The sequence below is a fragment of the Lepidochelys kempii genome, chromosome 13 (assembly GCF_965140265.1).
Source record: "Lepidochelys kempii isolate rLepKem1 chromosome 13, rLepKem1.hap2, whole genome shotgun sequence".
NCBI classification, from domain to species: domain Eukaryota; kingdom Metazoa; phylum Chordata; order Testudines; family Cheloniidae; genus Lepidochelys; species Lepidochelys kempii.
Window position 1 is genome coordinate 39879915 of NC_133268.1, and position 27087 is coordinate 39907001.

Here is a 27087-nt window from a genome sequence, read left to right on the forward strand (position 1 = left end):
AATAACTTTGTGACCCGCCCCGCCCCCCCCCCACAACTCCTTTTTGGTTCAGGACCACTACAATTACAACACCGTGCAATTGCAGATAAAGAGCCATGCATCTGAAGAAGTGGGGTTTTCACCCACAGAAGCTTATGGCCAAATCAATCCGTTAGCCTTTAAGGTGCCACCGGACTCCGCGTTGTGTTTGTGGATACAGACTGACACGGCTCCCCCCTGATACTAGCCAAACAGCTGAAATCATGACATTCGCTATTTTTAAGATCTTATGACCGTGAAATTGGACTGTGAATTTGGTAGGGCTCTAACAATCGGACACAGGGCTGGAAGGCGCCTCCCGGGCTGTTGAGTCCCGTACCCTGCTGGCGCAGTCCATCCTGTTCCTAAAGGTACCAAACTCCATCCTAAACCTCGTTGGGCATCTGTCCTCCACTGGCTCCTGCTGGGAGGCTGTTTCAGACCCTGCCTCCTCTGAGGGTTAGAAACCTTCTAATTTGTTCATGGCCAGTTTATACCCATTTGTTCTTTGGCCAACATTGTCCTCCAGCTGCTGCAATAGCTCCCTGCTCAGTGTTCCTCGCCCCCCGGTCTATTTACAGTGAGCGCTCTGTCCACCCCCTCTCCTATGAGCTGCTCTCCATTCCCCTGATCATCCCAGTCGCCCTCCACCGCACCTGGCCCGGTTTGCATGAAGCTGGCTTGAGCACGGGTGACTGAATTGCATGCAGGGTTACAGGTGGCCTTGTAGAATCCCTCAAGAGCTGGGCGCGGCTCAGATCCTAGGGTGACGGGGGTCTGTGGTTTGCCTAGAGAGAAGGGCTATTTTGTAGATTTCATGGGATTTCAGGCCAGATGGGAGCATTAGAGCTTCTAGTCTGACCCCTTGTATGACACAGACCCCTACATGGCAGGGAATTGTTTAGGTGAGTGATGCTCAGGTAAATCCGGTGCCCCATGCTGCAGAGGAAGGTGAACTCCCCCCTGGTCCCTGTCAATCTGACCCAGGGCAAATTCCTTCCTGACCCCAAATCTAGTGATCCTGATCACATGAACAAGATGCACCAGCCCAGCATCTAGAAAGAGGATTGATTCTCTGTACCACAGCAGCGCCCTAGCCAGCCCTGCCTGGTGTCCCATCGCCAGCTGGGGCCAATTCCCGATGCTTCAGAGGAGCGGGGGGGAATCCGGAATACATCCGGCCACTCGTGTCTCAGCCAGCAACGGGCTGCAGCCCTGAAGCATGAGAATGGATGCGAGTCAGCGTCTGAGTGCAGAGCTGCAGGAGTTATGAGCATGCTGACAGGAGGGCAGGGAACCCTGTTCTCCCCGTGGCCCGTGGTGGAGCGGAGATGAAGAGGATGGTTGGGCAGAGGCTAGCTATGAGCCGTTCCGTGTGACATCCTCAGGACCATTCCTGACAGCAGCTGGAAACCAGCTGAACCGCCTCACGCTGGCGTGTGCTGCATCTCTTGCTGGAGAGGCAGTGTGGCTAGTCACTAGGACAGGCCCCGGAAGACCTGGGTTCTAGTCCTGAGTTGTCATTTCAATGTGGGCCATTTGCTTTGGCTGATATTTTCAGCCAGTGCCCCTTAGAGGGGAAAGACCCCAAATCCCATTCCTCACCCCTCTGAGCCAGCAAGTCCCTCAGCCGTGGGGACAGATTGGAACTGGCTGGAGTGGAGAACTCCAATACCCCATTCCCTGACCCCCCATCCTGCACCGGGGAGAGGCCTTTTATCCCATTCCCAATAACGGCCAACACTGGATGCTGGGGAGAAAAATCAACCATCTTCTCACCCAAGCCCACGCATTGTCCATTAGGTGGAATTCCTTCCTGTATTTCCCCAGCTGGTGGTCCGAATAAATCTCCCAGGGCTAAACACACAAAACAGCAAGGGTTCTCATGATCAGCCAAGTTCTTTAATAGCAGCCCAGGGCGGACCAGAAAGGAAATTTGAGTACATTATCATCTCCTCAATGCGATACAAAGAAGCTCGGCAGGAAATGAAAAAAAAAGATAAAATCTTTTCCAAAGCATAAACATGAGCAAATATCACAATTTATAAAGGCTGAAAATAGGGAGATCAGGTTAACAGAGCTAAAGGTCGGTATAAATGCAGATTTGAAACATAAAAGCTAGGTTCAGGCCAGAGCTGGTATAAATTCATAGCGTTTATGGCAGGAAAGGCTAGTCCGACTTCCTGGCTATTACATCTCCCCTGCAATGGGCCCAGAACCTGCATGTGACTCAAGCACATCTGGTGCTTGGCTAAAGCACCTCTTCCAGAATTGCTGGAAGAATTCTACCACCCAGGGATCTGGCCTCAAATTCTGCAGAGCAGGGACGGTTAGAGACACATGGGGTCATGTGTACAAGTTTCTTCAAGTCACAGAGGCCCGATGGGACCATTCTGGTCTAGCCCAACTTCCTGCCTATAACACAAGCCAGAGAGTTTTGCCCGCTGATCCCTGCTTTGAGCCCATAACATCTAGGTGAACTACAGCGGGCCTTTTGGAAAGACATCCTGTCTTGATGTAAAGAGCACAAGCGAGGGGAAATCCACACATGCCTAGTTAAGACAGTCCAATTGTTAATTACCCTCACTGTTAATGGGCACTTTATTGCCAGGCTGAATTTGTCTAGCGTCAACTTAAAGAACCCACTACGATCAGAAATGCGTTGGCTGGATTTTCAAAGGAACTAGCTGCCTAAATGCTATTGAATTTCAAGTGGAGATGGGTGCCTCATTCTGCGAGGCACCTTTGAAAATCCCAGTGTGTGGCAGAGAGTGTAAAATTCAACCTAGGGGATTTTAATGCACAATTCCCACTGATTTCAAAGGGAAACAGGTGCCCAAAGCCCTTAGGCTTTGAAAATCTCAGCCTCAGTGTCTCTGTGCTTCAATTTCCCCTTTTCAAAATAGGGTTAATGGTAAAGCTGGTTTGTTCTGCAGAAAATTTCAATGAAGACTAAAAAAATATTCACTTTTGTTGAAATTTGCACTGGAAAAAAATTGTTAAAAAAAGTTGGTTTTGGTGTTTGACAACTGAAAACTGAAAATTTTCAGACAAAAACTGAAAAATCTTGTAGCCAAAAACTGTAAAAAAACCAAACTGAAAAATATTCAGTTTTTAGCCAAACATTTTCGGTTTCTGATGAAAATTTGAAGTTTTTTTCTAGGAAAATGGGGACTTTCTGCCAAAAAAATTGAAACCCAGTTTTCCATCGAAAAATGTTTTCACGCACATTTGTTGACCAGCTCTAGTTAATAGCAATTCCTTGCCCCACACTGGGAGCTTGTGAGGATAAATGTGTCAATCTGTGGATGGTGAAAGGGAGGAGGGTCATGGAAAAACCAGGCTAGGTAGGTGAGATACTTCTAAAACTTGCTAAGTGAAAGCACATCAGATCATTATACATCAGGCCTATATACAGAGGTGATATGGGGACCATTCATTTCATTATATTTCCTGCTGCATGGGAAGGTGAAGAGATGACACCAGGTCTCTGAGGAATTCCCATCACTCCAGATTCCATCTGTCCTCTTTCCTTCCACTCCTGTAATGAGAGAGCAGAAGGAGAGTGTCCGTTTATTGTTTACAGCGCAGTCAGGACTGGAGACCCCAGCCAGGTTGAAGGATTTCATTGTGCTGGATAGACAACTAGGAATGGAAAGATAAAACAGAAAGAGAGAGATGGATATCCAGATGGATAGCTACTGGCAAGGAAAGATGGATTGACAGAGGTGTGGATAGTGGGTATGATGGATAGACAGCTGTTTATGGGGTTGGATGGACAGAGAGGCGTGTGTGGGTATAGATAGGTGTGTATGGTAATGGATAGATAGTGGGAAGGGAAAATGTTGGGTGGAGATGAATAAACAGATCCTGGGAAGGAAGGAGTGATTGAAAAGAGGGACCCTTAGGTAGATAATACAAGGGCAAACGAAGGATAGAAGGTAATAGGTAGATAGATGACATATATTGAGAAGAATGGATTGATAGATAATAGAGACTATGAAGCCAGGATAGACAGATGATAGGAAGAGAGATACCATGGAGAGAAGGATGGACAGATAGATTGGACAGAGAGAAAGATACTCTGGAGGGGAAGACGGCTAGAGAGCTACACAGATAGATGCTGCTGAGGAAAGGATGGATAGAGAGAGAGATTTGAGGGTGAAGGAAGACTGGCTGGCTGGATTACACGGATCCCCATAGCCTTCCCCATCCCACTCACTTTAGCTTTTCCACAGCCAGAAGGTCAGGAGCAGGTTAAGTGCCACTCCTTTCACAAAAACGATTCTCAGGCCCAGCAGCGTGAATGACAGGAGGTTTAGCTGATTGTCTGTAAGACAACAGTAAAACAAAGGTCACAAAAGATCAGACACACACACACTATGGATTCTGACATCTGCCTCACTCCTGACTCTTACTCGGGGGTTCGATGCAGCTGGAAGCTACAAGGAATGGGATGACATTGACCCTACGAGAGACTAGCTGACCCTGTTCACAGAGGCTGGGATTTTCACAAGTTGGGTGCCCAACTCCCTTTGAAAGTCAGTCTCTAGCTCCCTTCGGCCCACTTTGAAAGTCCCAGATGAAGCTCTTTGCCTCAGCAATTCCATACAGCAGAGAGTTCCACAGGTTAAAGAAGTGGTGTCCCTAACCTCTGTTTGCCAGAAGCTGGGATTGGGCGACAGGGGATGGATCACTGGGTGATGATCTGTTCTGTTCATTCCCTTTGGGTCACCTGGCACTGGCCACTGTCAGAGGACAGGACACTGGGCTAGATGGACCTTTGGCCTGACCCAGTCTGGCCGCTCTTATGGTCTTATGCAAGTGCTTCCTCTTATCAGTCCTAGCTTTGTCCTGGACGCTGCATCCGTACCTGTCTCAAAATTGTCATCCAGCTCCATTATCTTGCATGTGTCACCTGTAAATAAAAATACCCATCAGCTATTAATAGAAATAATCAAAACAATTTCATTCACATAAGTATCTGTGTCTTTTTATTTAGCATGTTTACAATGGCTGTGCTAAGGGGCCAGCTGAGAACAGGGCTTCCTCATGCTAGGTGCTGTGGAAACACAGACTAAGGTTCAGAGTGTCACAGATTTTATGGCTAGAAGGAATATTAGATCATCTAGTCGGACCAGGCACCCCGGTATTGACCTCAATCGTGTCTGAGTAAAGCATCGTCCAGACGGACATCAGCTTGGGCTGACAATAGCCAGAGCTGGAGAATCCAGCACTCCCCTGGGGATTTTGTCCCAGTGGCTAATCACCCCTGCTGCTAGAACATTGTGCCTCAGATCTCATCTCAGCTTATCTGGCTTGAGCTTCCGGCCTGGGGTTCCTCTTGTGCCTTTCTCAGCTAGGTGGAGGAGCCTCCAGGACCTGCGTGCTCCCCCTTTCGCGGCACTCAGGCACTCGAATCAAGCCACCTCGCCCTTCTGGTCAGATAAACAGACTGAGCTCCGCAGGTCGCTCACCACAAGGGATTTTCCCAGCCTTTCAAATGGTTTCTGTAGCTCTAGTCTACACCCTTTTGAAATGTGGCTGCTGGACCTGGATGCAGTACTGGGCTCCCGTACGCTGTGTACACAGTTAAAATTACCCCCCACCCAGTCCGACTCACCACTCCCCTGTTTACTCCTCTGTAACAGGGTGGCACTCTCCCTGAGCTGCCGAGGCTGGGCCCAGCCCGCCCTGATTCCAGGACAAGCCCCACCTGAGAGGTATCAGGAGCCAGGTGGAAGCACTAAGAAGGCCCAGCTGGGGGAAAGGCCAGAGGGCAATGGTTGTAGGAAGCCTGAAACAGCCCCTCAGTAACTGGAGAAGAGACTGGCTGCAGGAGAGGCTGGGAGGTTTTGTTTCTGGTAAAGAATTTGGAAGGTTAGTTTGGAGAGTTGTGACCCCAGCAGGGGCAGGCTAAAGACTGATCCAGCCAGAGGGCTGAGCCACCTGTCAAAGCAACCCTCACAGGTCTGCAGTGACCTTCACCGGGGCATGTGAGCCTAGCCAGGAGCTGCTCCGCTTTCCGTGGCTGTGAAGGGATGCATTCAGGTGAGTAGGACGCTTGTTGCCATGTCCAAAAATAGTATTAGCCCTTTTCACTGCAGGGCCGCACTGGGAACTGTTCTTTGGCTGCTTGTCCGCTGTGACGCCATAATCCCTTTCAGTGTCGCTGCTCTCGGAGATACAGTCCCTTGTTCTGTGGGGGTGGCCTGTGTTCCTAGGTGTAGCCTTCGGCTGTCTCAAGGCACGTTTTATTTGACTGGCCACGTGAACCAGGGTGCCCTGGCCGCCCCCTTGTTTACCACTCTGCCAATCTTTGGGTCACCCACAAATTTTAAGAACGGCGATTTTATATTTACTTCCAGGTCATTGATAAAGAGATTTAATGGCACCTTGCCTAGCATCGGTGCCTGTGGACCCCTACTACAAAACCCATTATCCCTGCCACCAGCTTATCCATATCTCCCACATGCCAATGAGAATGGGTCATTTCATTGGTCACCACCAATCTGGGACCAGAGCCCAGCCTGTAGCCTAGAAACCACCTCCCAGCCCGCACGTTTACCTTCCTCAGCACTCTCCTTCATACTGTCTACTCCCTCTTCATGTTCAGCAATGCAGCGAATGTTCTCCTGGTCTTCCCAGAGCACCGTCCCATAGCTTGCTTCCATTTCTCCGCTGTCTGGGTTTTTCACCTGCACAATGGAGGCATTGACGTCTGTGAGAGATCTATCTGAGATCCCAACTTTGATGTTGCCAGGGGAGAAGTCCGTGATAAGGCAAGCTGAATAGATCCCATTTTGGGACTTCACTTGGTAGATAGAAGCTTTAGATTTTTTGAGATCTGTGAAAGAGAAAAATCATATGGTCGGGGGTCACTAACCATAGTCCTTGCATGCCTCGTCATCTAAATCTGAAAACCAGGCCATGTAGAGAGAGACTTAAGATAACCTCCTCTTGGATAGACTAGATTGGTCAAGGGGCAACTTCACCCCAGTCTATACAAGGAAGAGATTTCTGACAGTAGGCAGCTCTTCTTTAATCTAGCAAAGGCAGAACAAAATCATAGAAAGCCAGGAAAGACCCCTGTTCTACTCTAGTCTGGCCTCCTGTATTACTTGGACCGTAAGAGTTGACTGAACTAATTCCTGTTTGCACTAGAGCATGTCTTTCTAGAAAAAGAGCAAAATTGATTTAAAAATTTCTCCTCCCTACACCTATTCAAATACTTGTTGATAATTGTCCTATAGACATAATCACTTCAAGCTATGAATGTTTGTTTCTTTAATCTTTCCCCAAAGGTCAGACCCTCCAGACAGCAGTTCAGTTGTCTGGTTTTTCTCTGCATTCCCTTCGTTATGGGTTTGGGATACCCAGAAAAGTCACTTTCTCACCCCTATTCTGTACTGAATGTGTCATGGTGTGTCATGGCAGTTCCACTCTCTGGTCTCTGCTCATGGATGGCTAGATTTCAGTTTTGGACTATTTGGGAGACAAGGATAGGCCTTACAGAGGGATGGACGGAGAGAGACTGCAGAGGAAATGATGGATGGATGGTTGGCTGGATATTGGAGGAGTGCAGATCAATGGGTAGATCTCAATGAGGCAAGACTGGATATGGTTGGGCAGCTAGCTAGCTATTGCCGGCGAAAGGCCAGATAGATTCGTCATTAGTTTTACAGTTAATCATTATTTGCCTGACTCTGTGCTACGTACCCCAAACCCTTGACTAACGCTAGCAGAGGGGGTGTGTGGTGGTTGTTTTTGCACTCCCTTTCTGACTGTGCGGTACTTTTGCAAACGGCTGACTGAGCAGATAACAATGAGAGGCTGGTTTTGCAGAGTGCAACGCCTGTGACGTGTGTTTGTTTCTCAAGCTTACTCGGAGCGACTGGAGACTTTGTTCTAACTCCGAAGGCCGATTTCCTGTAACTGCCCACAGAATTCACCCCTCGCTCTGAGACTTTGCAGGCTGTTTTGGTAAATAGGCACTATTATAACCGCAGCCCCATCGCCCACGTTTCCTGTTGTTCTCTCTGCCTAAATGAACAGAGGCCTCGTCGGAGCTGCTGCCTGCTGGTATCTCTGAGGCCCTTTATTGACAGGATGGACGGGGCAGGTCCAAACTATGCAAAACCTCCTGCCAACACACCTCAACTTTCCACTGCCAGGGCCTTGCCTAGACGTCACGGGGAAGTCCAGGGACCATTCAGTCCTTGAGCCATCCATGGGGAGGCCAGCCCTAGTGGTGACGCAGAGATGAATGTCTGTTCATTTGCAACCTTGGACCAAATTTCTTCCATGCAGGCCAGCATAGAAACCTTTCAGCCAGATTGGTGCTCACACCCTTGAGGTGTGAGGGTCGGTATCTGATTGCCCATCCTCTCCAAGCCAGCTATTCCCTCAACCTTGGGCTGGGTTGGTACAAGTGTCCTAGAAGCAAAAGGAATCTGATCCTATCCCCTGACCTCACTGGTCCCTCTGGATGGGAATCAGAACCATGTACATCTGAAATGCCCCCATTCTATTCCCCAACTTTTTGCAACTACCCCCCTAGCTATGAAAAGCCCCATTTCCCATCCCAGATCTGGGGCCAAATTGAAAACAGCACCCCCTAGAAACGAAAGGCCCTATATCCCATTCCCTGTCCACTGAGCCATCCATTGTACATGGATTTTGCACAAAGATGTATTCTATGAACGTCCCCTTACTTACTAGCCTTTATTGTTAGTCTGGTCCCACTACCAAAAGTGACTTTGTTATTTCCTCCATAATTCACACTCAGGGAAACGGCATTGCAAAAACCATTCCACGCCCTACCCCAAACCGTTAAAGGGCTGGAATCCACCTGGGGCACAGTTAAACTAGAGCTGGGCGAGTCACAACATTATATGGTTTCGGGTCATTGGTCATTTTGAAAAGTCAACCCCCAAATGGTTTGTTTGGGGTCAGACCGGAAATTAAAAACGTTGGTGAGGCGAAAAGTGTAAAAAAAAAAAAAAAAAAAAAAATTTCCCTTGGACAAACCTGAAATGTTTTGTTTCAATTTTGCCAAGTATGGGGGGGGGGGGCGCACTTTAAAGACGAACCCATTGATTTGGGCAAAAGCTTTCATGGGTAAGAACCCCCCTTCTCCAGATGCATGGTGTGAAAATGACAGATGCAGGCATCAAGATAATATATTTATATATAGCACTGTCTCTCCCCTCGTGAGGTGACTCCCTTCTCTTCATGTGTCAGTGTATCGATGCCTGGATCTGTCATTTTCACGCCATGCATCTGGAGAAGGGGGTTTTTACCCACGAAAGCTTCTGCCCAAATCAATGGGTTTGTCTTTAAAGTGCCACCAGACTCCTCGTTCTTTCAATTTTCACCACTTTTTAAAATGTTTTTGAATTTATTTAAATAAAATTAAATTAAACATTGAAGCAAAGTTCTTTCAGACTGAAAAGTCAATAATTCGGTTCAAAGATGTTGAAATGAAACACTGGAGGGTGGAGGGGGCCTTCAGGTTTTGGTGGTTTTTCCTTTTTCCAAAGAAGCATTTGGCGCAATTGACAAACTCAAGAAATGCTAAGCGGTGTGGCTGACTGCAATTTCTACCGAAAAAAGTTTCAGAAGAAAAATGTCTCCACGCGCTGAGTACGTTAACCATTGACACAGAAAGTAATTTAGGGTTCCCCCTTGTTTCTTGTATTTCTTCCCCTGCGCCAATTTTCTGTGTTTTCACATCGGAAGGCTGCATTTGTGACCTCGTCGTGTGGCGTGATGGAAGCGATTCTGATGACACAACATCAGCCTTGTAACCGAACTTTTATGTTCCTATCTGGCGCTCTGCACCATAGTAGCTGAGCTGCTCGGACAAGTTACACTCCCATGCCACTCAGAGTATTCCCACTCCAGGGGGAACTGAGGCTCAGATATTGTATGGCTGGATTTTCAAAGGAGCACAAAGGGAGTTAAGCATAATTAACCCCATTGACATTTACTAGGATTTGGGTGCCTAAATCTCTTTTAAAAGTCCCAGAGAAAGTGACTTGCCCACAGTGAGCCTGTGGCAGAGTTAAGAACTGACTACAAGTCTTTGGGGTGCTATTCCCCATCAGACTCAGTGTCCATATAGCCCAGCCCTGTTGATAGTGCCCAGGGCCAGCTGCTTACCAGGAAGATACAAGGGTCTCTGCAGTGGGCTGTCATGGCTGGATCATTATACGTATTGATATCGGGTGTTAAGTTCCTTTATGCTTTTCAAAATACCTTTAAAAATCTGGCCCTTATGAGACAATTTTCCCACAGCAGAAGTTTCTTCCTAAGGAATTTGTTAAACTCATTGGGGGGGAAAAAACAAAACAAATTCCTTGGAGGTAACTTTACATACATGCACAGGCTGAGTGTTTCAGGGAGTTCAACGCCCAACTTCCATAGAGTTTGGATCTGGGTGCCTAACTCCCTTAGGCTACATGAACACAAAGGATTCCTAGGGCGGACGCAGCTAAATCTGCAAAGGTGTGCTTTGAACCGGTGTCATCAGCCCACCCCTCTGAGAGGGATAAGCTCTGTCAGTAAAAACGCAGCTTTGCTGGTCTAACTGCATCTAAACTAGGGACTTCAGCCAGCACAGGGATCAGAGCTCTTCACGCCCCTAACCAACAGAGCTATGCCAGCCCAAGATACCTGACCTCTGGCTCCTTTTGAAATCCCCAGCCATAAATTAAAGGCGGGAAGGGATCACAAACTCCTCTAGTCTGATCTGTATAACACAGGCCAGAGAACCCCACGCAGGGACACCTACATCAATCAAAACCACTTCATCCCCTTTGGGAAAAAAAATGTGAGTTGGTACAACTTCTTCCATCTTTTTTTAATTGCTTTTCAATTAAATGAAAATATTTGAGCAATAAAGTTCTGTTTTCATTGACAAACTTGGGCATGTTTGTTGAAGAGCCATAAACCTGAAAACCATTTTTGGGTTGTTTGTGGCAAAATCCAAACCTGTTTCTTTTTTTCAAGTAACCACATTGGGTTGCCCCAAACAAAACCAATTCTGGGGTGGTTCAGGTTTTCAGTGGAAACAAAATGTTTCTGAATAATATTTAGATGAAGTTTAGAAAATTGCTGAAACTTTTTCTTTAATCAGGGACGGGGGAGGAAAAACCCACTTCCTGACCAGCTCTAAAAAATATCATTTTCAAGCAGTGCCAAAAAGCTCCTCTTAATGAAGTGCGGGGAGGGGAGGAGAAAAAAAGAAAAGACACATAAAATAGAAGATTTTTAGGTTGATCTGGAAAAGTCAAAAGAATTTTTTGGCCTAGATTTGGCTGCTTCAGGAGCTGGATACCTCATTCACATTAAAATTCCTGGTTCGAATATAGATGATTTTACAAAGTTCTGCCATAATGACTATTTTAATTAGGAAACTCACTTGGAAGCACTAAGAGTTCTGTTCCAGCTCCAAAGATCACTGTCCTAGGTCCAGTATTCCCACCCCAGTCCGAACCATTACAAATACTCTCCTCCAAGAATGAGTCAGAGAAACCACTCGGAAACTCTCTGACTTCAGGATGAATGTGGTGGTTTCTCTCACTGGTCTCTCAATCCAAGTGCTTACATAGGTTCCAGCTTCATAGTATCTCGCCCCTCATAAAGTTGCATGGCTTTGATCCTCACAGACACCAGAGTGGTCGTAGACTTGAGTTCTATCTATTTCTCTCTCTATCATTGCACTCTAGTTCCACCCTACCCTTTTCATAGCCTGCCTCTCTGGGCCATACTCGCTGGGCTCGACCCTCAGCCTGCTCCCTCTACCGAATGGGAGCTTGTCATTTCCATCACCATAATTCACACCCCAGCCAAGGCCGTTACGAGAATTGCCAAAACCGCACTGACCTATTCCAGCATTTCTGCCCTCAGGGACGTGTTCGCAGTGCCAAAGTAGGGAACAGTCTCGGTACACGAGCTGCAAGTTTTCATTCACGCTATTTCCGGTATGATGCCATTTCATGAAAATGGGTATTTACCCCCCTCTCAAACTGATCTTTTCCCATTTAAAAAAAAACAAAAAAACCCTCAGTTTCAAATTTTACTTGACCCCCCGCAGTTTTCGTTCTTACATTTCAGTTTTTATCCAGCAGGTAGACTTTCCTTCACCCATTTGGAAACCCGCTGGGAGTTGTCCAGACTCCATTTTGAAACGGAAAGAATTTGTTTTCTACACTTTCTGGTTTTGAAACCATTGTTTAAAATATCCCTGGATACAATGTGCTCCCTCAATCTACCCTGAATCATTCAACTGCGGTTCCCGCAGCGAGCTCTCCTAGTCTGCCCTTCTCATTTCCTTTTTGTGCCTTGACTGCCAGCGTGGCTCCACTTCCAGAGAGAACCTGATGGCCTCCACCTCCGTATTTCACAGGCCAGGGGAGCTTTCCCAGGCCTATTTCCATTTACCAGAGTTTAGCCCTCGGTTACTTAATCTAGAATACTTCATTCTATGGATACCAAGTAGAGGTGCTTGAAACTTTTCTTTGCTACCGCTCTTCCCCCACTAAACATGTTTGATTTTCAAATGTGGAAACATTGCCCTAGATTTTTTTTCCAACCTGTCAGGGATGGTCTAGATAATACCATGAGTTCAGGGCACTGGACTAGATGACCTCTCCAGGTCCCTTCCAGTCCTAGGATTCTATGATTTTTAAAGCCACCTAAGGGATTTGATTTCCTTGAAATTGTTAATGATTGTTTTTCGTTATGCTTGTTTTTCGGTTGTCATTCCACACTTTAGCTTTTCATTAGCAATTCCTTGATTGCACATTTTTGTCACATGGCTGTTGTTGGTTTTTTTTTTTTTTTTCCCCCATAGCAAAAATTTGTACTTTGGAACATTTTCCATTTTGGAAGAAAAATCCATTTTCTTCTATTTTGGTAGGATTATGTTAAGCACTTCACACTGCCCTCCTACCTCCTTCTCCCCTGCCGTGTCCTCCTCACCCCCTTCCCTTCCTTTGTCCTTTCATTTAGCTGATTCCCTCCTCATTTAATTCAGCTAAAAAATCATGGCACTAACATGCCATGCTGCCATCCCGTTGTTCACTCTGACTCCTTCCCTCACAGCGGGCCTGTCTGCTCTATTTCGATTGTCCGCTCTTCGGGGCAGGGACTGGCAGCATCTCTGTCTGCACAGCACCTAGCGCAACGGGGCCCCTTTCCAGGCTGGGCCTCAGGCACTAATGTCATAAACACGATGAATAATAACATAGGGGGCAATTTTTATTCTTACCTGGCCTTAAACCTACATGGGAAGCCGCTTCAAAACAAACCCTTGGGGGGTGGGGAATAAAAACTTACCCGGAGTCACTAGAACTTTGGTCCCCATTCCAAATATGAGTTTTCCTAGCCCCTCATTACTCACACTGTGACACCTGCCTCTACAAAATGGGAGGTGACTCTTTCAACTGCTGCTCATCTTGGATATGAAGTGGAGAAGCTTGTGAAATGCTCTCCCAGTGAAGGGCTGGGAAATCCCATTGGACAAAACAATTTAACACATCTCTGGGGACCCAGATGGGTGGGAAAAACCCAGCGATGGCTAAGAGATGGAGGCATGGATTGGCTGACCCAGTAATCCCTTATTCTTCTCTCACATTTGTCACTCTGGAATTTATAGGATGATATGAAGAGAAATAAGTGAGGGTTATAAGGCCTTGGTGGGTCAGCTAGTACATTTCCAAACCATGCATATGTCTGTCTGTCTGTCTACCTACCTCAGGGCTTTGCATTGGTGCCTGTCACTATCGAATTGGGCATCTTCCAAGCTTGCATAGATACTAAGTGAGGGCCCTACAGTATATGGCAAGGAAAAATATTGTTAGAGTGGATTTCAGCTAAATATGACCTACCAGACCTCTGTGATACTATGGTGAGGAGTGGGGTATAGACATTGACTAGACTAGATTCCAACCAGTTATACTCAGGTTCCATTTACGTATGGTTTATAAAAGTTAAAGAAACAACTGATCGGTATTTATTGAATGGTTAATCAACTGTTCTTAGACTGTTATAGAATCCAACAAGTCAGTAACTAGCTCATAACCATGGATTGTACCTTTCTTTAGCACCTTCTACTGATGAGTTATAACTGTTCACAGTACATACTAAGCATGCCTCTGACAGGCTCACAAAACCGAATAACTGATTATTGACCCTTTATACATTATTTATAAATATAGCCTTAATATACCCATTTTGATAATTTTTGGTTCATAATGGGAGTTATCCAAATTCTATTTTGTAACTGACAGACATTTTCAGAATGTCCAGGTTTTGAAAACTATTTTTTAAAGTTAATGGCTAATCATTGTGTTATCTATCCATACTCCTTTCCATTCATAGATCTATTGATTTGCCATGAAAACCTATCACAAAATACCGAGACACTGCATTTCAGTTCCATCATGTATCCTCTGCATTATGATTGATATTTTCAAAGTTAGGCAGCCAACTTCCATTGAACTTCAATGAGAACTGGTTGCCTCTCTCCCTGAAGCCTTTTTCTTTTTGTCCTTGTGCCATACTCACATGGGTTCACCATCAGCTTGGTCCCCTTTCCAAACGTGAGCTTATCTCCTCTATAACTCACACAGCCCAGGAAACCTTTATAAGAACCTTCTTCATGGCACTGACCTTACCTAATACTCTGCTTGCACTTAAGCTTTTAGGGAATGTTTCCTATTTTGGACACAAAGTCTGCAAGTCTGTTTCCAGCTGAGGTTCCAATGTGTCCATCATGGGCCCACTTTGATTTCAAAACCTGATAGGAATTGGAGCTGGAAAAGTTCCATCTAGGCCCATATCCCTGGTCTTGGCTGATCCATCACCCGACTTGCTAATGTATTCAAGGGCGAAGATGGTCTTGTGTTTGGGATGGGACTCGGGAAATCTCGGTTGCATCCCCAGCTGTACCACAGACTCCTTTAAAATGGTCCTTTGGTTAAAGCAGCACAGAGAGGTCAACTTACTTGGGGTAACAAGAAGTTTGGTCCCAGTTCCAAATATGATTTTTCCATAGCCCTGAGTTTTCACACTATGATGACAGCCTCTACAAAATGGGAGGGTGACTGTCTCAAGTCAGTCTGATTTTTTTTCAGATGACATGAAATTTGTAAAACTATTTCGTTTCGACTGAGAAATCACATTACTCCAGTCATTTGTTAAAAGAACTGAAGAAATCCCTGGTGGAAATCTCTTGTCAAGAATCCAATATTTACCCAGAGATTGGAGTTTGACTGGGTGATTTACGAAGTAATTTACTACCCTGACTCTTCTAAACCTAGGAATTATATGATCATGTGAAAAGATTCTGGATAAAATTTCAGAAGTGACATGAGCCAGATTTAAAGGTATTTAGGCACCGAGTGGAATTTTCAACAGTCCCTAGGCACCTCGCACCCATTAACATCAATAGACGTTAAGTGTCTAGGTGCTTTTGAAAAATCCCACTCAGCACCTAAATACCTTATGGTCAGATTTTCAAAGGTATTTAGAAGCCCAAAGGTGCGGATAGGCACCTAGTCGGATTTTCAAAAGTGTCAAACAGAGTAAGGTGCCTAATTCCCATTGAATTCCGATCTGCATCTTTAGTCACCGAAATACCTAGGAAAAGTTGGTCGTTAGGAGCCCAAGTTTTGCTGAAAGTCAGTGGGTCTTAGGCTTCTAAGTCACATAAGATTTTTTTCCCCCTTAGCCTCCTGAGTCACTCGAAGATGGGACCCAAGGTCATTCATTTGAAAATTGTACTCCCTCTCAATAAATACAAGGGTTTTCATGCCCAAGTGGGTCACCTAATAGAATCTGCAGGCCTCAAGATCCTATCTATCTGTACCCTGCCTTCTGTATATGTACACATCTAGTTACTCAGATCCATCTGTCTAATCATAAGTCCCTCGTTACTATATTTTCTTTCTTTCTTTCATTGTGTAGCACTGCTGTATTGATCTATCCCCATGCATACCTCTTCCTAACCCTCTGTCTATCTTTCCATCTGCAGGATCACTTAGGTATCTCTCTGTATTCCATGGACTGCGAATCATTGTCTTCTGCAGCCATCACACAATCTCTTCTTCTGCCCTTATCATTTGATCGTTCTTTTATACTCACCCGGCCTGACCGCCAGCCTGGTCCCCTTTCCAAACGTGAGCTTATATCCCCCACCTCCATAATTCACACAACCCAGGAAGCCTTTACAAGAACATCTGTGACTGGGCTGATGTCTGACACGATTCTGCCCTCTGTTAGGGTTTCCGGAACACTTCCTGCTTTGGACACCAGGTCTATAAGTCCATTTCTAACTGGATTTCCCCATGTGTCCATGATGGACCCCTTTTGCTGCCACCATCGTGTGGGAATTGGAGATGGAAAAGAGGTATCTAGTTCCATCCCCAGGGATTCCTAGGTCCCACTTAGTCTGTACTTGCTACAGCTAATGAAGTAAAAGGAAAGGCTGGTTGGTTTGTTTGTTTGTTCTTTTTGGCTGGGCTGGTACAAAAGAGATCTGCCTTCAAATCCCAGCTTTGCTGTCACAGTCTGTGTGACCTTGGTCAAGTTACTTAGGCTGACATCGTCAAAGCTGTCTAGGCAACCTAGGTGCCATGAAAGCCTGGCCCACCCCCTCACTGGTGTTATATTCGCAGCATACGTGCAGAGAAGTTAGAGTAGTTTATAGTTTTATCTTTCTGGAAGATTGCAAGGTAACACTGCTTTATCTCTTAGACTCCACAACTCTCATTATCAAGAACCAAACCCAGCAAGAGATAAAGCAGGCTTCTCCCTAAGGCAGAGAGGAACAACTTGCTCTGGGCTGGCTCTTTGCAAAATAACTGCTGAGGATCATGCACTTCCCCCTGAGCCCCCTAACCTGCAAGCAGCCCCCTTGGAATTGAAAGGGAAAGCTGTAATTTTAGCACCGGTTTTCAGTACACTACAATTGTCTAAAAGGGATGGCTGGCTTTGCTGTTGAAGCAGCGTTAGGCAAATCAAACTCACCGGGGGTAACAAGAAGCTTGGTCCCAGTTCCAAATATGACTGCCCACACTCCCTGATTAGTCACACTGTGACACAGGCCTCTACGAAATGCAGGCAATGGTCCCAGCTCATTCCCTTTACCATGTCGTACAAAACAGGTCAGAGGACTGGGGAATGATTTCCCAAAGGAAGTGACTGGAAGGAGTGTAAAAGGTCCCTACTGAATATTATAGGAACAACAGACCATTGGCACATGGGTGGGGAAAGACCTGCCCAGTCTCTTTCATCCCTGACTTCTGTAACTCTACGATGTATGTGATGACCTGAGAGATTCTAGCAATACACAGGAGGGTTACAAGGACTTAATAGGTCAAGTAGTGCATTTCCCAGGTGATATTTATCTATCTCATGAAAACCAGCCACAAAATATGAAGTGCTGCGTTCCAGTTCCGTCGCGCACTCTCCACATTCTGCTTTTGTGGATTTGTCCGTGTCCTGCTCACCTGAGCTGACCCTTAGCCACGTCCCTCATCCAAACGGCAGCTGATCTGCTCCAAACTCCACACAGCCCAGGAAGCCTTCACGAGCTTTCCTGACGGCGCTGAGTCACAGAGAATAAATGCCTGGCCCAAAGTTACAAAGTGAGTCAGCCACGGGGGGAGGAATGGAACCCAGGAGTCCTGTCTCACATGGCAGTATTTTAACTACTCCCAGCATGTACCGTCTACACTTGGTTGTCCGGGGAACCTGCCTCTGGTGCAGGCCTAGCCTAGACTGGAGGGGACCTCCCTTATAAATATTAGCCCAGTCGTTGGGGTAATCGCCTAGGATGTAGAATAATACCCATGTCCAATTCCCTTCTCTGCCTGATGTGGAGACGGGATTTGTTCCCGGCTCTCTCACATTGTAGGAGAATGCTGTACATCTACGCCCTAACCACTGGCCTATAGCGACACAAGCTGGATGAGGGAATATCTTTTATTGGCCCAACTCCCACTGGTGAAAGAGGCAAGGTTTCAAGCTACACTGAGCTCTTCTTCAGGTCTGGGAAAGGTACTCCGAGCAGCACAGCTAACTCCAAGGTGGAGCAGATGGTTTCGCATAAGTAGATAGTCACTGGGCCAGGCGAAGAGTGAGACTGACTATCCACAGTCCGTTCATAGGCCCATCCATAGTCATTCATGATGACAATGGGCACTATCAGATAAAAGAGACTGGGGCAGATAGACCCCAGGTCTGCTCCAGTCTGGCAAGGCACTCAGTCACTTTCTAGCACTTCCTCCTGCCACCGGCCCATTCATGCCCCCTCTAATGGCTCGTGGTGTAGGGCCAGAGCCTCAGGAGGCCTCAATCAGCACAGCTCCTTTGGGGTCAATGGAGCTACACCAATTCATACCAGCTACGGGGCTGGCCCTGACCTACACCTTTACTCCCGGCAGGGCCAAAACACAACCAGCTAACTGGGAAAGCTCTTCCCAAAACGCCAAGGCAGATTAAACAAAACAAAAGTCACTTGGGAACACTGAACGTACCTGGAGAAACCACAAGTTTAGTCCCAGCTCCAAACAGAAGCTTATCGAATCCCCCGGTCCTCACTGTGACACAAGCCTCTACAAAATGGTGGGGCCGGGGATAGCTCTCTGGCCTGGGTGTGGAGCTCTGTCCACACATAGGAGGCACTGAACACCAAGGGAAGGGGATGGAAGCCCCATTCCCCAGGACTGGTAAATCTGGCTATCTGTTCTTGCACCTCTCTCTCTTTATCTGTCCTTCCGTCCACAGTGTCTATGCCCTTTATTTCATCTGCATTATCTGTCTGTCCTTCCAACTGGGGCATCTTTCACAGCAGTATCTCTGTCCATCTGTCTGTCTCGGTACGCACATGATCCTTGTTCCCGTGATATCTGATCACCTGGGGCGTCTATTCTGTCCCTTGTCATTTAACAAGACTTCTTACTTTTTTGCTCAGTTTCACCCCATTATTGCAGCCCCTCCAACAAACTAAGCACCCCCCTCTGGTGTCTGCACCCTGCATATTAACCCATATTCCTCATCTTACTTCTCACTTACTGGGTTCCACCTTCACCTGAGTGCCACTCCCAAAGGTAAATCTGGTTCCTGAGCCTCCTAGTTCACTCAGTGATTTTGGATGCAACCGAAACTCCACCACCTCTGCTTTTAGCGAATCGGCTGATGTCTAGGATCCAGCTACGTATATGTGTGTATATACACTTACAACTATACGTAAAGAGAATATATGTGTAATATCTCACACACACACACACACACATTACTGTAACACACCTAGGGGTCCAAACCAAATCCAGGAGCACAGTGTGCTAGGAGCTGTACAAACTGAAGAAGAGACAGCTTCTGCCCCAAAGAGCCTACAGTGGAAATAGACACGAAAGTACCATATTATGAATTTGAAGAGGAGGAGCTGAAGCACCAGGAATGATTTGTCCCAGATCACACAGGGAGACACTGGCAGAATTAGAAAGAAACCCCAGTTACATTCAGTGCCTTAACTACAAGACAATGACCACTTTCTAGAAAAAAATCAGTGCAGGGCTATGAAAATAAAATTGATTTTTCCCTCTTAGAGCTGGTCAGAAACACTTCTGCCAAACTTCCCTTCAAAGGAAAACTGAGATTTCAACTGAATGAAAACCTTCATGGAAGCTGCCTCCTTCCCTTTCATTTCCTTTTTTTTTTTTTTTAAACTCTTCTTTGGCAAACCCAAAGAACATGAAAATCAAACATTGTTGGGCGAAACCTGCAACTTTTCAGCTGAATATTTTTGGTTTTCAGGTGCTGGAAATAGAGCAATTATGGGTGTTTAGGGTTTTCCACTAAAACGTTGACCTTTTCTGATGCAAATTCCAATAAGAACCAAAAAAACCCTGTGGTTTTTGTTGAAAATTTTCACAAAAAAATCCTTCCATTTTCTGACCACCTCTAATTATTACTGAATTTCTCAAACCCACCAATGAACATCACACGGGCATCTTTGGGTTGAGCGTAAATCAACATAGCTCCATACTCAAGTGATAGTCAATGTATCCTGATTTACACCAATGGGGGGAATTGCCCTACGTGCCTGTATATAATTCTACTCTTAATGAAGTTGACAAACCAGTTTAAAAAAACCCCTGGGGCATTAAACATACCTGGAGATACCAGAAGTTTGGTCCCTGCTCCAAATGTGAGTTTGCTGTAACCCCCTGTGTTCACACCCAGACACGAGGCACTACAAAATGGTGTGTGGGGGAAGCAAACCATAGTGGGAGAAAATTTAGGGCAATACACAGGAAGTCTTGGGTTGTGGATGGTATCTCCTAGGAAGGGGATGGAATTCGTGACACTTGGGTTATTTAAAATAATTGCTCCATTTATTTATTTATCTAATCTCCCTTTGCTCTAACGAGGCCCACCAGACACTATGGTGATGGAAATCAATGGAAAAAGATGAAAGATTGGATGTTAATTGGACAGCAAGCGACATTTCACTGATCCCTGTACTGTTACAATATCAAACAGATATTCACTAGTGTATTGCCACTCTAAATAGCCCTTAATAACACTCACTGGGAATCCAGCTGCCCTAGCCACAGCTCAAATGAATAAAACTCTGGCCTCTCACTTGGTTTGACAAGAAGCCTGGTCCCTTTCCCGAAGATGAGTTCGTAGCTGTTGATGTTCACACAGTGTTTTCTGGTACAACAAGAACATGCTCAGAATTGTCCCCACACACCCATGCAACCTCCACTCTCCCTTGGCTGCCTCCCTGAACGACAACAGGCCCGATCCACCCGCCTCAGCGAAAGGGGAAAGTCAGCGGGCACTCCACTGGAATCGGTGGAACTATTATTGGCCAATGCCTGGTGTGAGAAGAATCAGACTCACGGCACTTATTCCACAGGGGCCAGATCTTCACCTGGTGTAAATGAGTGGCGTACCTGGGACTTCTAATAATAATAGCTACTCTTTCGACACATTGTTGTTGTAGCCATGTTGGTCCCAGGGTGTTAGCAAGATGAGATGGGTGAAGTAATATCTGTTACTGGACCAGCTTCTGTTGCTGGGAGAGACCAGCTTTCGAGAACCTGAAGAAGAGCTCTGTGTAGCTCGAAAGCTGGTCTCTCTCGCCAGCAGAAGTTGGTCCAATAACAGATATTACCCCTTACACCACTTTCCATCCGTAGATCTCAATATGCTTTGCGAAGGAGATTCATACCATCATCCCCTTCTGTGAAATGGGGATAAAGAGGCACGGAGGGGAAGGGACTAGATGGTAAGTGAAGTGAAGCGACATTGATTTACACCAGCTGAGGATTTGGCCCACATTCTTTTCATTGAGCCTTGAAAACACTTGCAAGGATCATAAGCACTAAGTCTTATCTCTTTCTTTCTACCACTTTAGCCACCCAGCTCTTTCTATCGATCATTGTCTGTGCCTCTATTTATCCCTCAATCCATCACTCATTCTCCTTTCATTTGGCCACTTTCCTGACCCTTTTACTCTCTCTGTATTTATCACTTAGTAAATACCATGGCAGCCTCCACATAGGTCTGTCTGTCTTTTCTTTCTCTCTTGCTGCCCATTTCCATTCAATGGCTACTACACTGGATATCCACTTACAGCCACATTCTAATTATTCCCATTACATCAGCAGGAGCAGGTGGAATAATAGCTCGGACTAAGGTATTTAATTACACTTTTCCCAGTGCATGTTGCTGCAAACAGACGTTTCCCAGCACAGTGGCTGGATTAATAATGATCAATTAAACCAGATGAGATTTCCCCCCATTAATCAGTGCATGATTTATTCATATCATGAATAATAGTTTCCACATCTAACTCCCTGACATTGTTTTGTCTGTTACGGGGTTTTATACTTACTGGCTTCAACTGATAACTTTGTGCCTGTCCAAAAAATCACATTGTTTCCGGCAGAGCCCCCTCTGTGCTGCCAAAGACAGGCCTATGGTTCCTCAGAACCCACTGCTCATTTTGCATCCCAAAACCAATATTTTTATCTGTCTTTCTTACACTTCACACTTCTGATATGACCTTTTCCTGTAACTTAACCTCTCATTGAATTCATCCGATACTTTAGAGAGGAGGGCTGGGAGTTTCAAAGGGGCTGAAGAGCATTAATGATAACAATACCTGCTTCTTATCATTAGTAGATCTGACCGTGCTTTTCAAAGGAGGTCAGCATCTTTATCCCCATTTTACAAATAGGGAAACTGAGGCAGGGGGCGGTGAAGTAGCAGGTTACTGGAAGAGTTGTGAATAGAAACCACGTCGGCTGAGTTCAAGTCCAATATATACCTCATTATATTCAAGTTTCCATTTAAATTAAAGGGAGATGAACAGCTCACTCCCTGAGGCAACTTTGAAAAAGCCAGTCAAGAGAACAATAGGGGACATATTACAGGAATATAAAATATGAATGAGCGAGAGAGAGATGGTAGATCTGGCACATCTATTTACCCAGCCTTTTAAGCACTGGAACAAGCTACCATGGAAAATGGCAAGTTCTCCATTTTGTGGTGGCTTCGGACAGCTTTCTGGAAGATATGCTTTACCCAAACAGTAGTTATTGGGCTCAGGGCACGGGTATATGGATGAAATGCTATGGCTTGTGTTATCCATATCCCTCAGCTATGAAAATCTATAGTACAAGAACAAGGAGACATTCAAAGAAATTGAAAGGCAGCAAATGTAACAGTGATAAAAGGAAATACTTTTTTCCCATTCAACTGGGGGCTGCTCATATGCAGAGCCAGAGACCATGCCCACCTAAGAGAGTTTATTGAGGTTTTCAAAGCTGCCTGAAGGAGTCATATGTCAGGTTCCCATTAAAAAATAATAGGAATTGGGTGTCCAAATCCCCTAGGTGGCTTTTAAAATCTCAGCCAAAGTGTGTGTGCGGGAAACGATTAATGTCCCCATTTTACAGCTGGGGAACTGAAACAGAGATTGTAGCTGGGATTTTGACACCTAACTGCTATTGAGTTTCAATAGGACCTGAGGGCCGAAATCTCTTAGGCTCTTTGGAAAATTCCAGCTTAAGTGACTTGCCCTAAAAGGGTAAATATGGGAATTGAACTTTGTTCTGCTTAGTCCTAATCCCACCTCAAACTCCCTGACCTTCTTGGTTCTCCTTAACCCTATTTACATATATTTTGTACAACTCTAAGCTCTTCCCCTCTCTGCTCCACTTCACGCTCGTCAGACATTTTCACATTCTCACCTCACATCTCACTTACTTGGCTTCACTCTCACCTGGGTTCCATCCCCAAAGATGAGTCCAGTCCCTGCTCCTCCATAATTCACACAGTGGTTCACAGAGTGACAGAAACCCTCACCCTGCATCCACCACCATCTCCTCACTGATCTACCCAGTGGTCTCTGTGCTAAGTGCAGGATATAAGGCAGAACAATTATGGCCTCTGCAAAATGACCTTTTGGATCCACAAAAGCCTTTCTAGGATATGCCGATAAATAGGAACACGTTAGTTCTTTGCCCATATATTTTCTATTATCTCAGATAGATCAGAGTGATTCTTCCCTCACTCATTCACGTGTAAATCAGGAATAATTTCACTGGAGTCAATGGGACTGGTTCTCTTTCCACTCATCGCAACGCAAAACAGGAGTACATCTATTGGAATCAATGGTTTCAGAGTAGCAGCCATGTTAGTCTGTATCCGCAAAACGAAAGGAATACTTGTGGCACCTTAGAGCATAAGCTTTCGTGAAAGCTTATGCTCAAATAAATTTGTTAGTCTCTAAGATGCCACAAGTACTCCTTTTCTTTTTATTGGAATCAATGTCACTGCCATTTGTATAACCTCATGTAACTTAGATCAACATCAGGTCCAGCTACTCATAGAGAATAGAAATTCAGCTCACCTGGGGTAACTAGAAGTTTAGTTCCACTGCCAAATATGAGTTTCCCCCTTGCCCCAGAATCAACACTGTGACACAGACCTCTACAAAATAGTGTGTCTAAGTCAAGACACATGGGTCTTCAAGGGACAGCAATCTAGGACAGTGAGATAGTTGTGGGGGCCCCAACACCTAGGACATAGACCAAAGAGAGACCCGGGGGTTGTGTTATAGGCCGGGGGGATTGGATTGTTAAACCTGGGGTGAAACTCTGGACCATTGAAGTCAATGCAAGTTTTGGCCATTGACTTCAATGGAGCTGAAATTGTAACCCTGGGTAATATATTGCTGGGAATAGAACTTTCCCATCTCAGACTGATAGTGAGTGAAGAGATGCTGTTCAGAGACTTATAAATACTCCAGTGATAAAGAAACTAGTGGCTTGTCACTGAAGTGGAGAGTAGAGAAGACCTATAGAATCCGCGGTGGTTCTCTGGGGGGGTCTCATCTCTGGATACCTAGAGTGATGGCAACTCAAGAGAGATCCACTTATTTTCCTATTTATATCAGCATTTAGCATTTGTTGCATGATCACTCCAATGCCAAATATATAGACACTTCCCCTGTTAAATTTAAACATTGCATGCAACTTTCCTGGTTTAACAAGAACCCTCATCCCATTCCAAAACATGACTTTGAAGCTACTGGCATGCGAAAAGCAATTATTACTGCAGCAAAAACATGCCGAGATATCAACTTCTTTCTTTCTTTCTCTTTCTTTCTTTCCTTCCATTGCAATACCTGTATCCATCCTTACATTCAGAGTATCTGTCTCTATCTATCCTCATACATTAAAGTGCTTCTGTCTCTGAATGCTGTAAGATAAATATTCAATGCATATTTGACATTGATACTCCAGTAATGTACTTATAAATTCTCTCTCTCTCTCAGTGCCCATCACCACAGTATCAGAGTACCACTCAAGAACCACAAAACATTATATTTTCTTATAGTCCCCTCATCATTATTTATATCTGTATGAACGAGGACTGGGGTAACAGAGACGAAGGTCGTTCTTTACCCAGCTTCCATTGACACACCTAACTTCCTTCGACTCCACTGAAAATACCACCTTAGTGTTGGTTAAATAATATTTGTGGATAAATTATCTGATTAATTTCCCCATAAAATTTCAGTTAAGACCCTCACAAAGAAATGTTTCTACCATCTCTAGAGATGACTGAATAATATTCAGGTACATTCTTGCAATATTTACTCATCAATTAGTGAATCATTTTTTCATTATTTTTTTTTCCATAATTCAATCACCTCTTGAAATCCCTTGATGTTGTTCTGTCTTGCAATGGGTTACATACTCACTGGGTTCGACTGATATTTTTGTTCCTTTGCCGAAGATGAATGTATCTCCTGCCCCATAGTTCACACTGTGCTATTCATTGTATCAAAAACACGTCTAAGCTCACAGAACCTGTTCCTCAACTTCCATTCATTAGCACTGATTTCAAAACAATGGATTGGGTGTTTCCAGGATCACACCTTCAGCTAGAGAAGCAAGGATACAATCACAAAGATCTTGACCATTCTCTTCAAGGAATCCTCCTCACATGACTTAGCAGCAGTACTAAAATTAATGCCAACCATGGGGAAGAATTTCAAAAGCACAGAGGGAAGCTAGGTGATGAACTCCCACTGATTTTTTTTCCAGTGGGATTTAGGTCCCTAAATATCATAGAATCATAGAATATCAGGGTTGGAAGGGACCTCAGGAGGTCATCTAGTCCAACCCCCTGCTCAAAAGCAGGACCCATACCCAATTAAATCATCCCAGCCAGGGCTTTGTCAAGCCTGACATTAAAAACTTCTAAGGAAGGAGATTCCACCACCTCCCTAGGTAACGCATTCCAGTGTTTCACCACCCTCCTAATGAAAAAGTTTTTCCTAATATCCAACCTAAACCTCCCCCACTGCAACTTGAGACCATTACTCCTTGTCCTGTCCTCTTCCACCACTCAGAATAGTCTAGAACCATCCTCTCTGGAACCACCTCTCAGGTAGTTGAAAGCAGCTATCAAATCCCCCCTCATTCTTCTCTTCCGCAGACTAAACAATCCCAGTTCCCTCAGCCTCTCCTCATAAGTCATGTGTTCCAGACCCCTAATCATTTTTGTTGCCCTTCGCTGGACTCTCTCCAATTTATCCACATCCTTCTTGTAGTGTGGGGCTCAAAACTGGACACAGTACTCCAGATGAGGCCTCACCAATGTCGAATAGAGGGGGACGATCACGTCCCTCGATCTGCTGGCAATGCTCCTACTTATACATCCCAAAATGCCATTGGCCTTCTTGGCAACAAGGGCACACTGCTGGCTCATATCCAGCTTCTCGTCCACTGTCACCCCTAGGTCCTTTTCCGCAGAACTGCTGCCTAGCCATTCGGTCCCTAGTCTGTAGCTGTGCATTGGGTTCTTCCGTCCTAAGTGCAGGACCCTGCACTTATCCTTATTGAATCTCATCAGATTTCTTTTGGCCCAATCCTCCAATTTGTCTAGGTCCCTCTGTATCCTATCCCTGCCCTCCAGCGTATCTACCACTCCTCCCAGTTTAGTATCATCCGCAAATTTGCTGAGAGTGCAATCCACACCATCCTCCAGATCATTTATGAAGATATTGAACAAAACCGGCCCCAGGACCGACCCCTGGGGCACTCCACTTGACACCGGCTGCCAACTAGACATGGAGCCATTGATCACTACCCATTGAGCCTGACAATCTAGCCAACTTTCTACCCACCTTATAGTGCATTCATCCAGCCCATACTTCCTTAACTTGCTGACAAGAATACTGTGGGAGACCGTGTCAAAAGCTTTGCTCAGGTCAAGATACAATACATCCACTGCTTTCCCTTCATCCACAGAACCAGTAATCTCATCATAAAAGGCGATTAGATTAGTCAGGCATGACCTTCCCTTGGTGAATCCATGCTGACTGTTCCTGATCACTTTCCTCTCATGTAAGTGCTTCAGGATTGATTCTTTGAGGACCTGCTCCATGATTTTTCCAGGGACTGAGGTGAGGCAGACTGGCCTGTAGTTCCCAGGATCCTCCTTCTTCCCTTTTTTAAAGATTGGCAC

The 27087-nt window shown here is 45.4% G+C and overlaps 1 gene segment (V, D, J or C); it reads right to left on the reverse strand.

The window, feature by feature from the left end:
* Positions 1–1906: 1906 nt before the first annotated feature.
* Positions 1907–27087, reverse strand: part of LOC140896676 (T cell receptor alpha chain MC.7.G5-like) — a 35346-nt gene continuing 10165 nt past the window's right edge. Inside the window, 4 exon segments of the C gene segment in view lie at positions 1907–3559; positions 4241–4348; positions 4892–4936; positions 6587–6865. Of these exon segments, the coding sequence occupies positions 4242–4348; positions 4892–4936; positions 6587–6865 (431 nt within the window).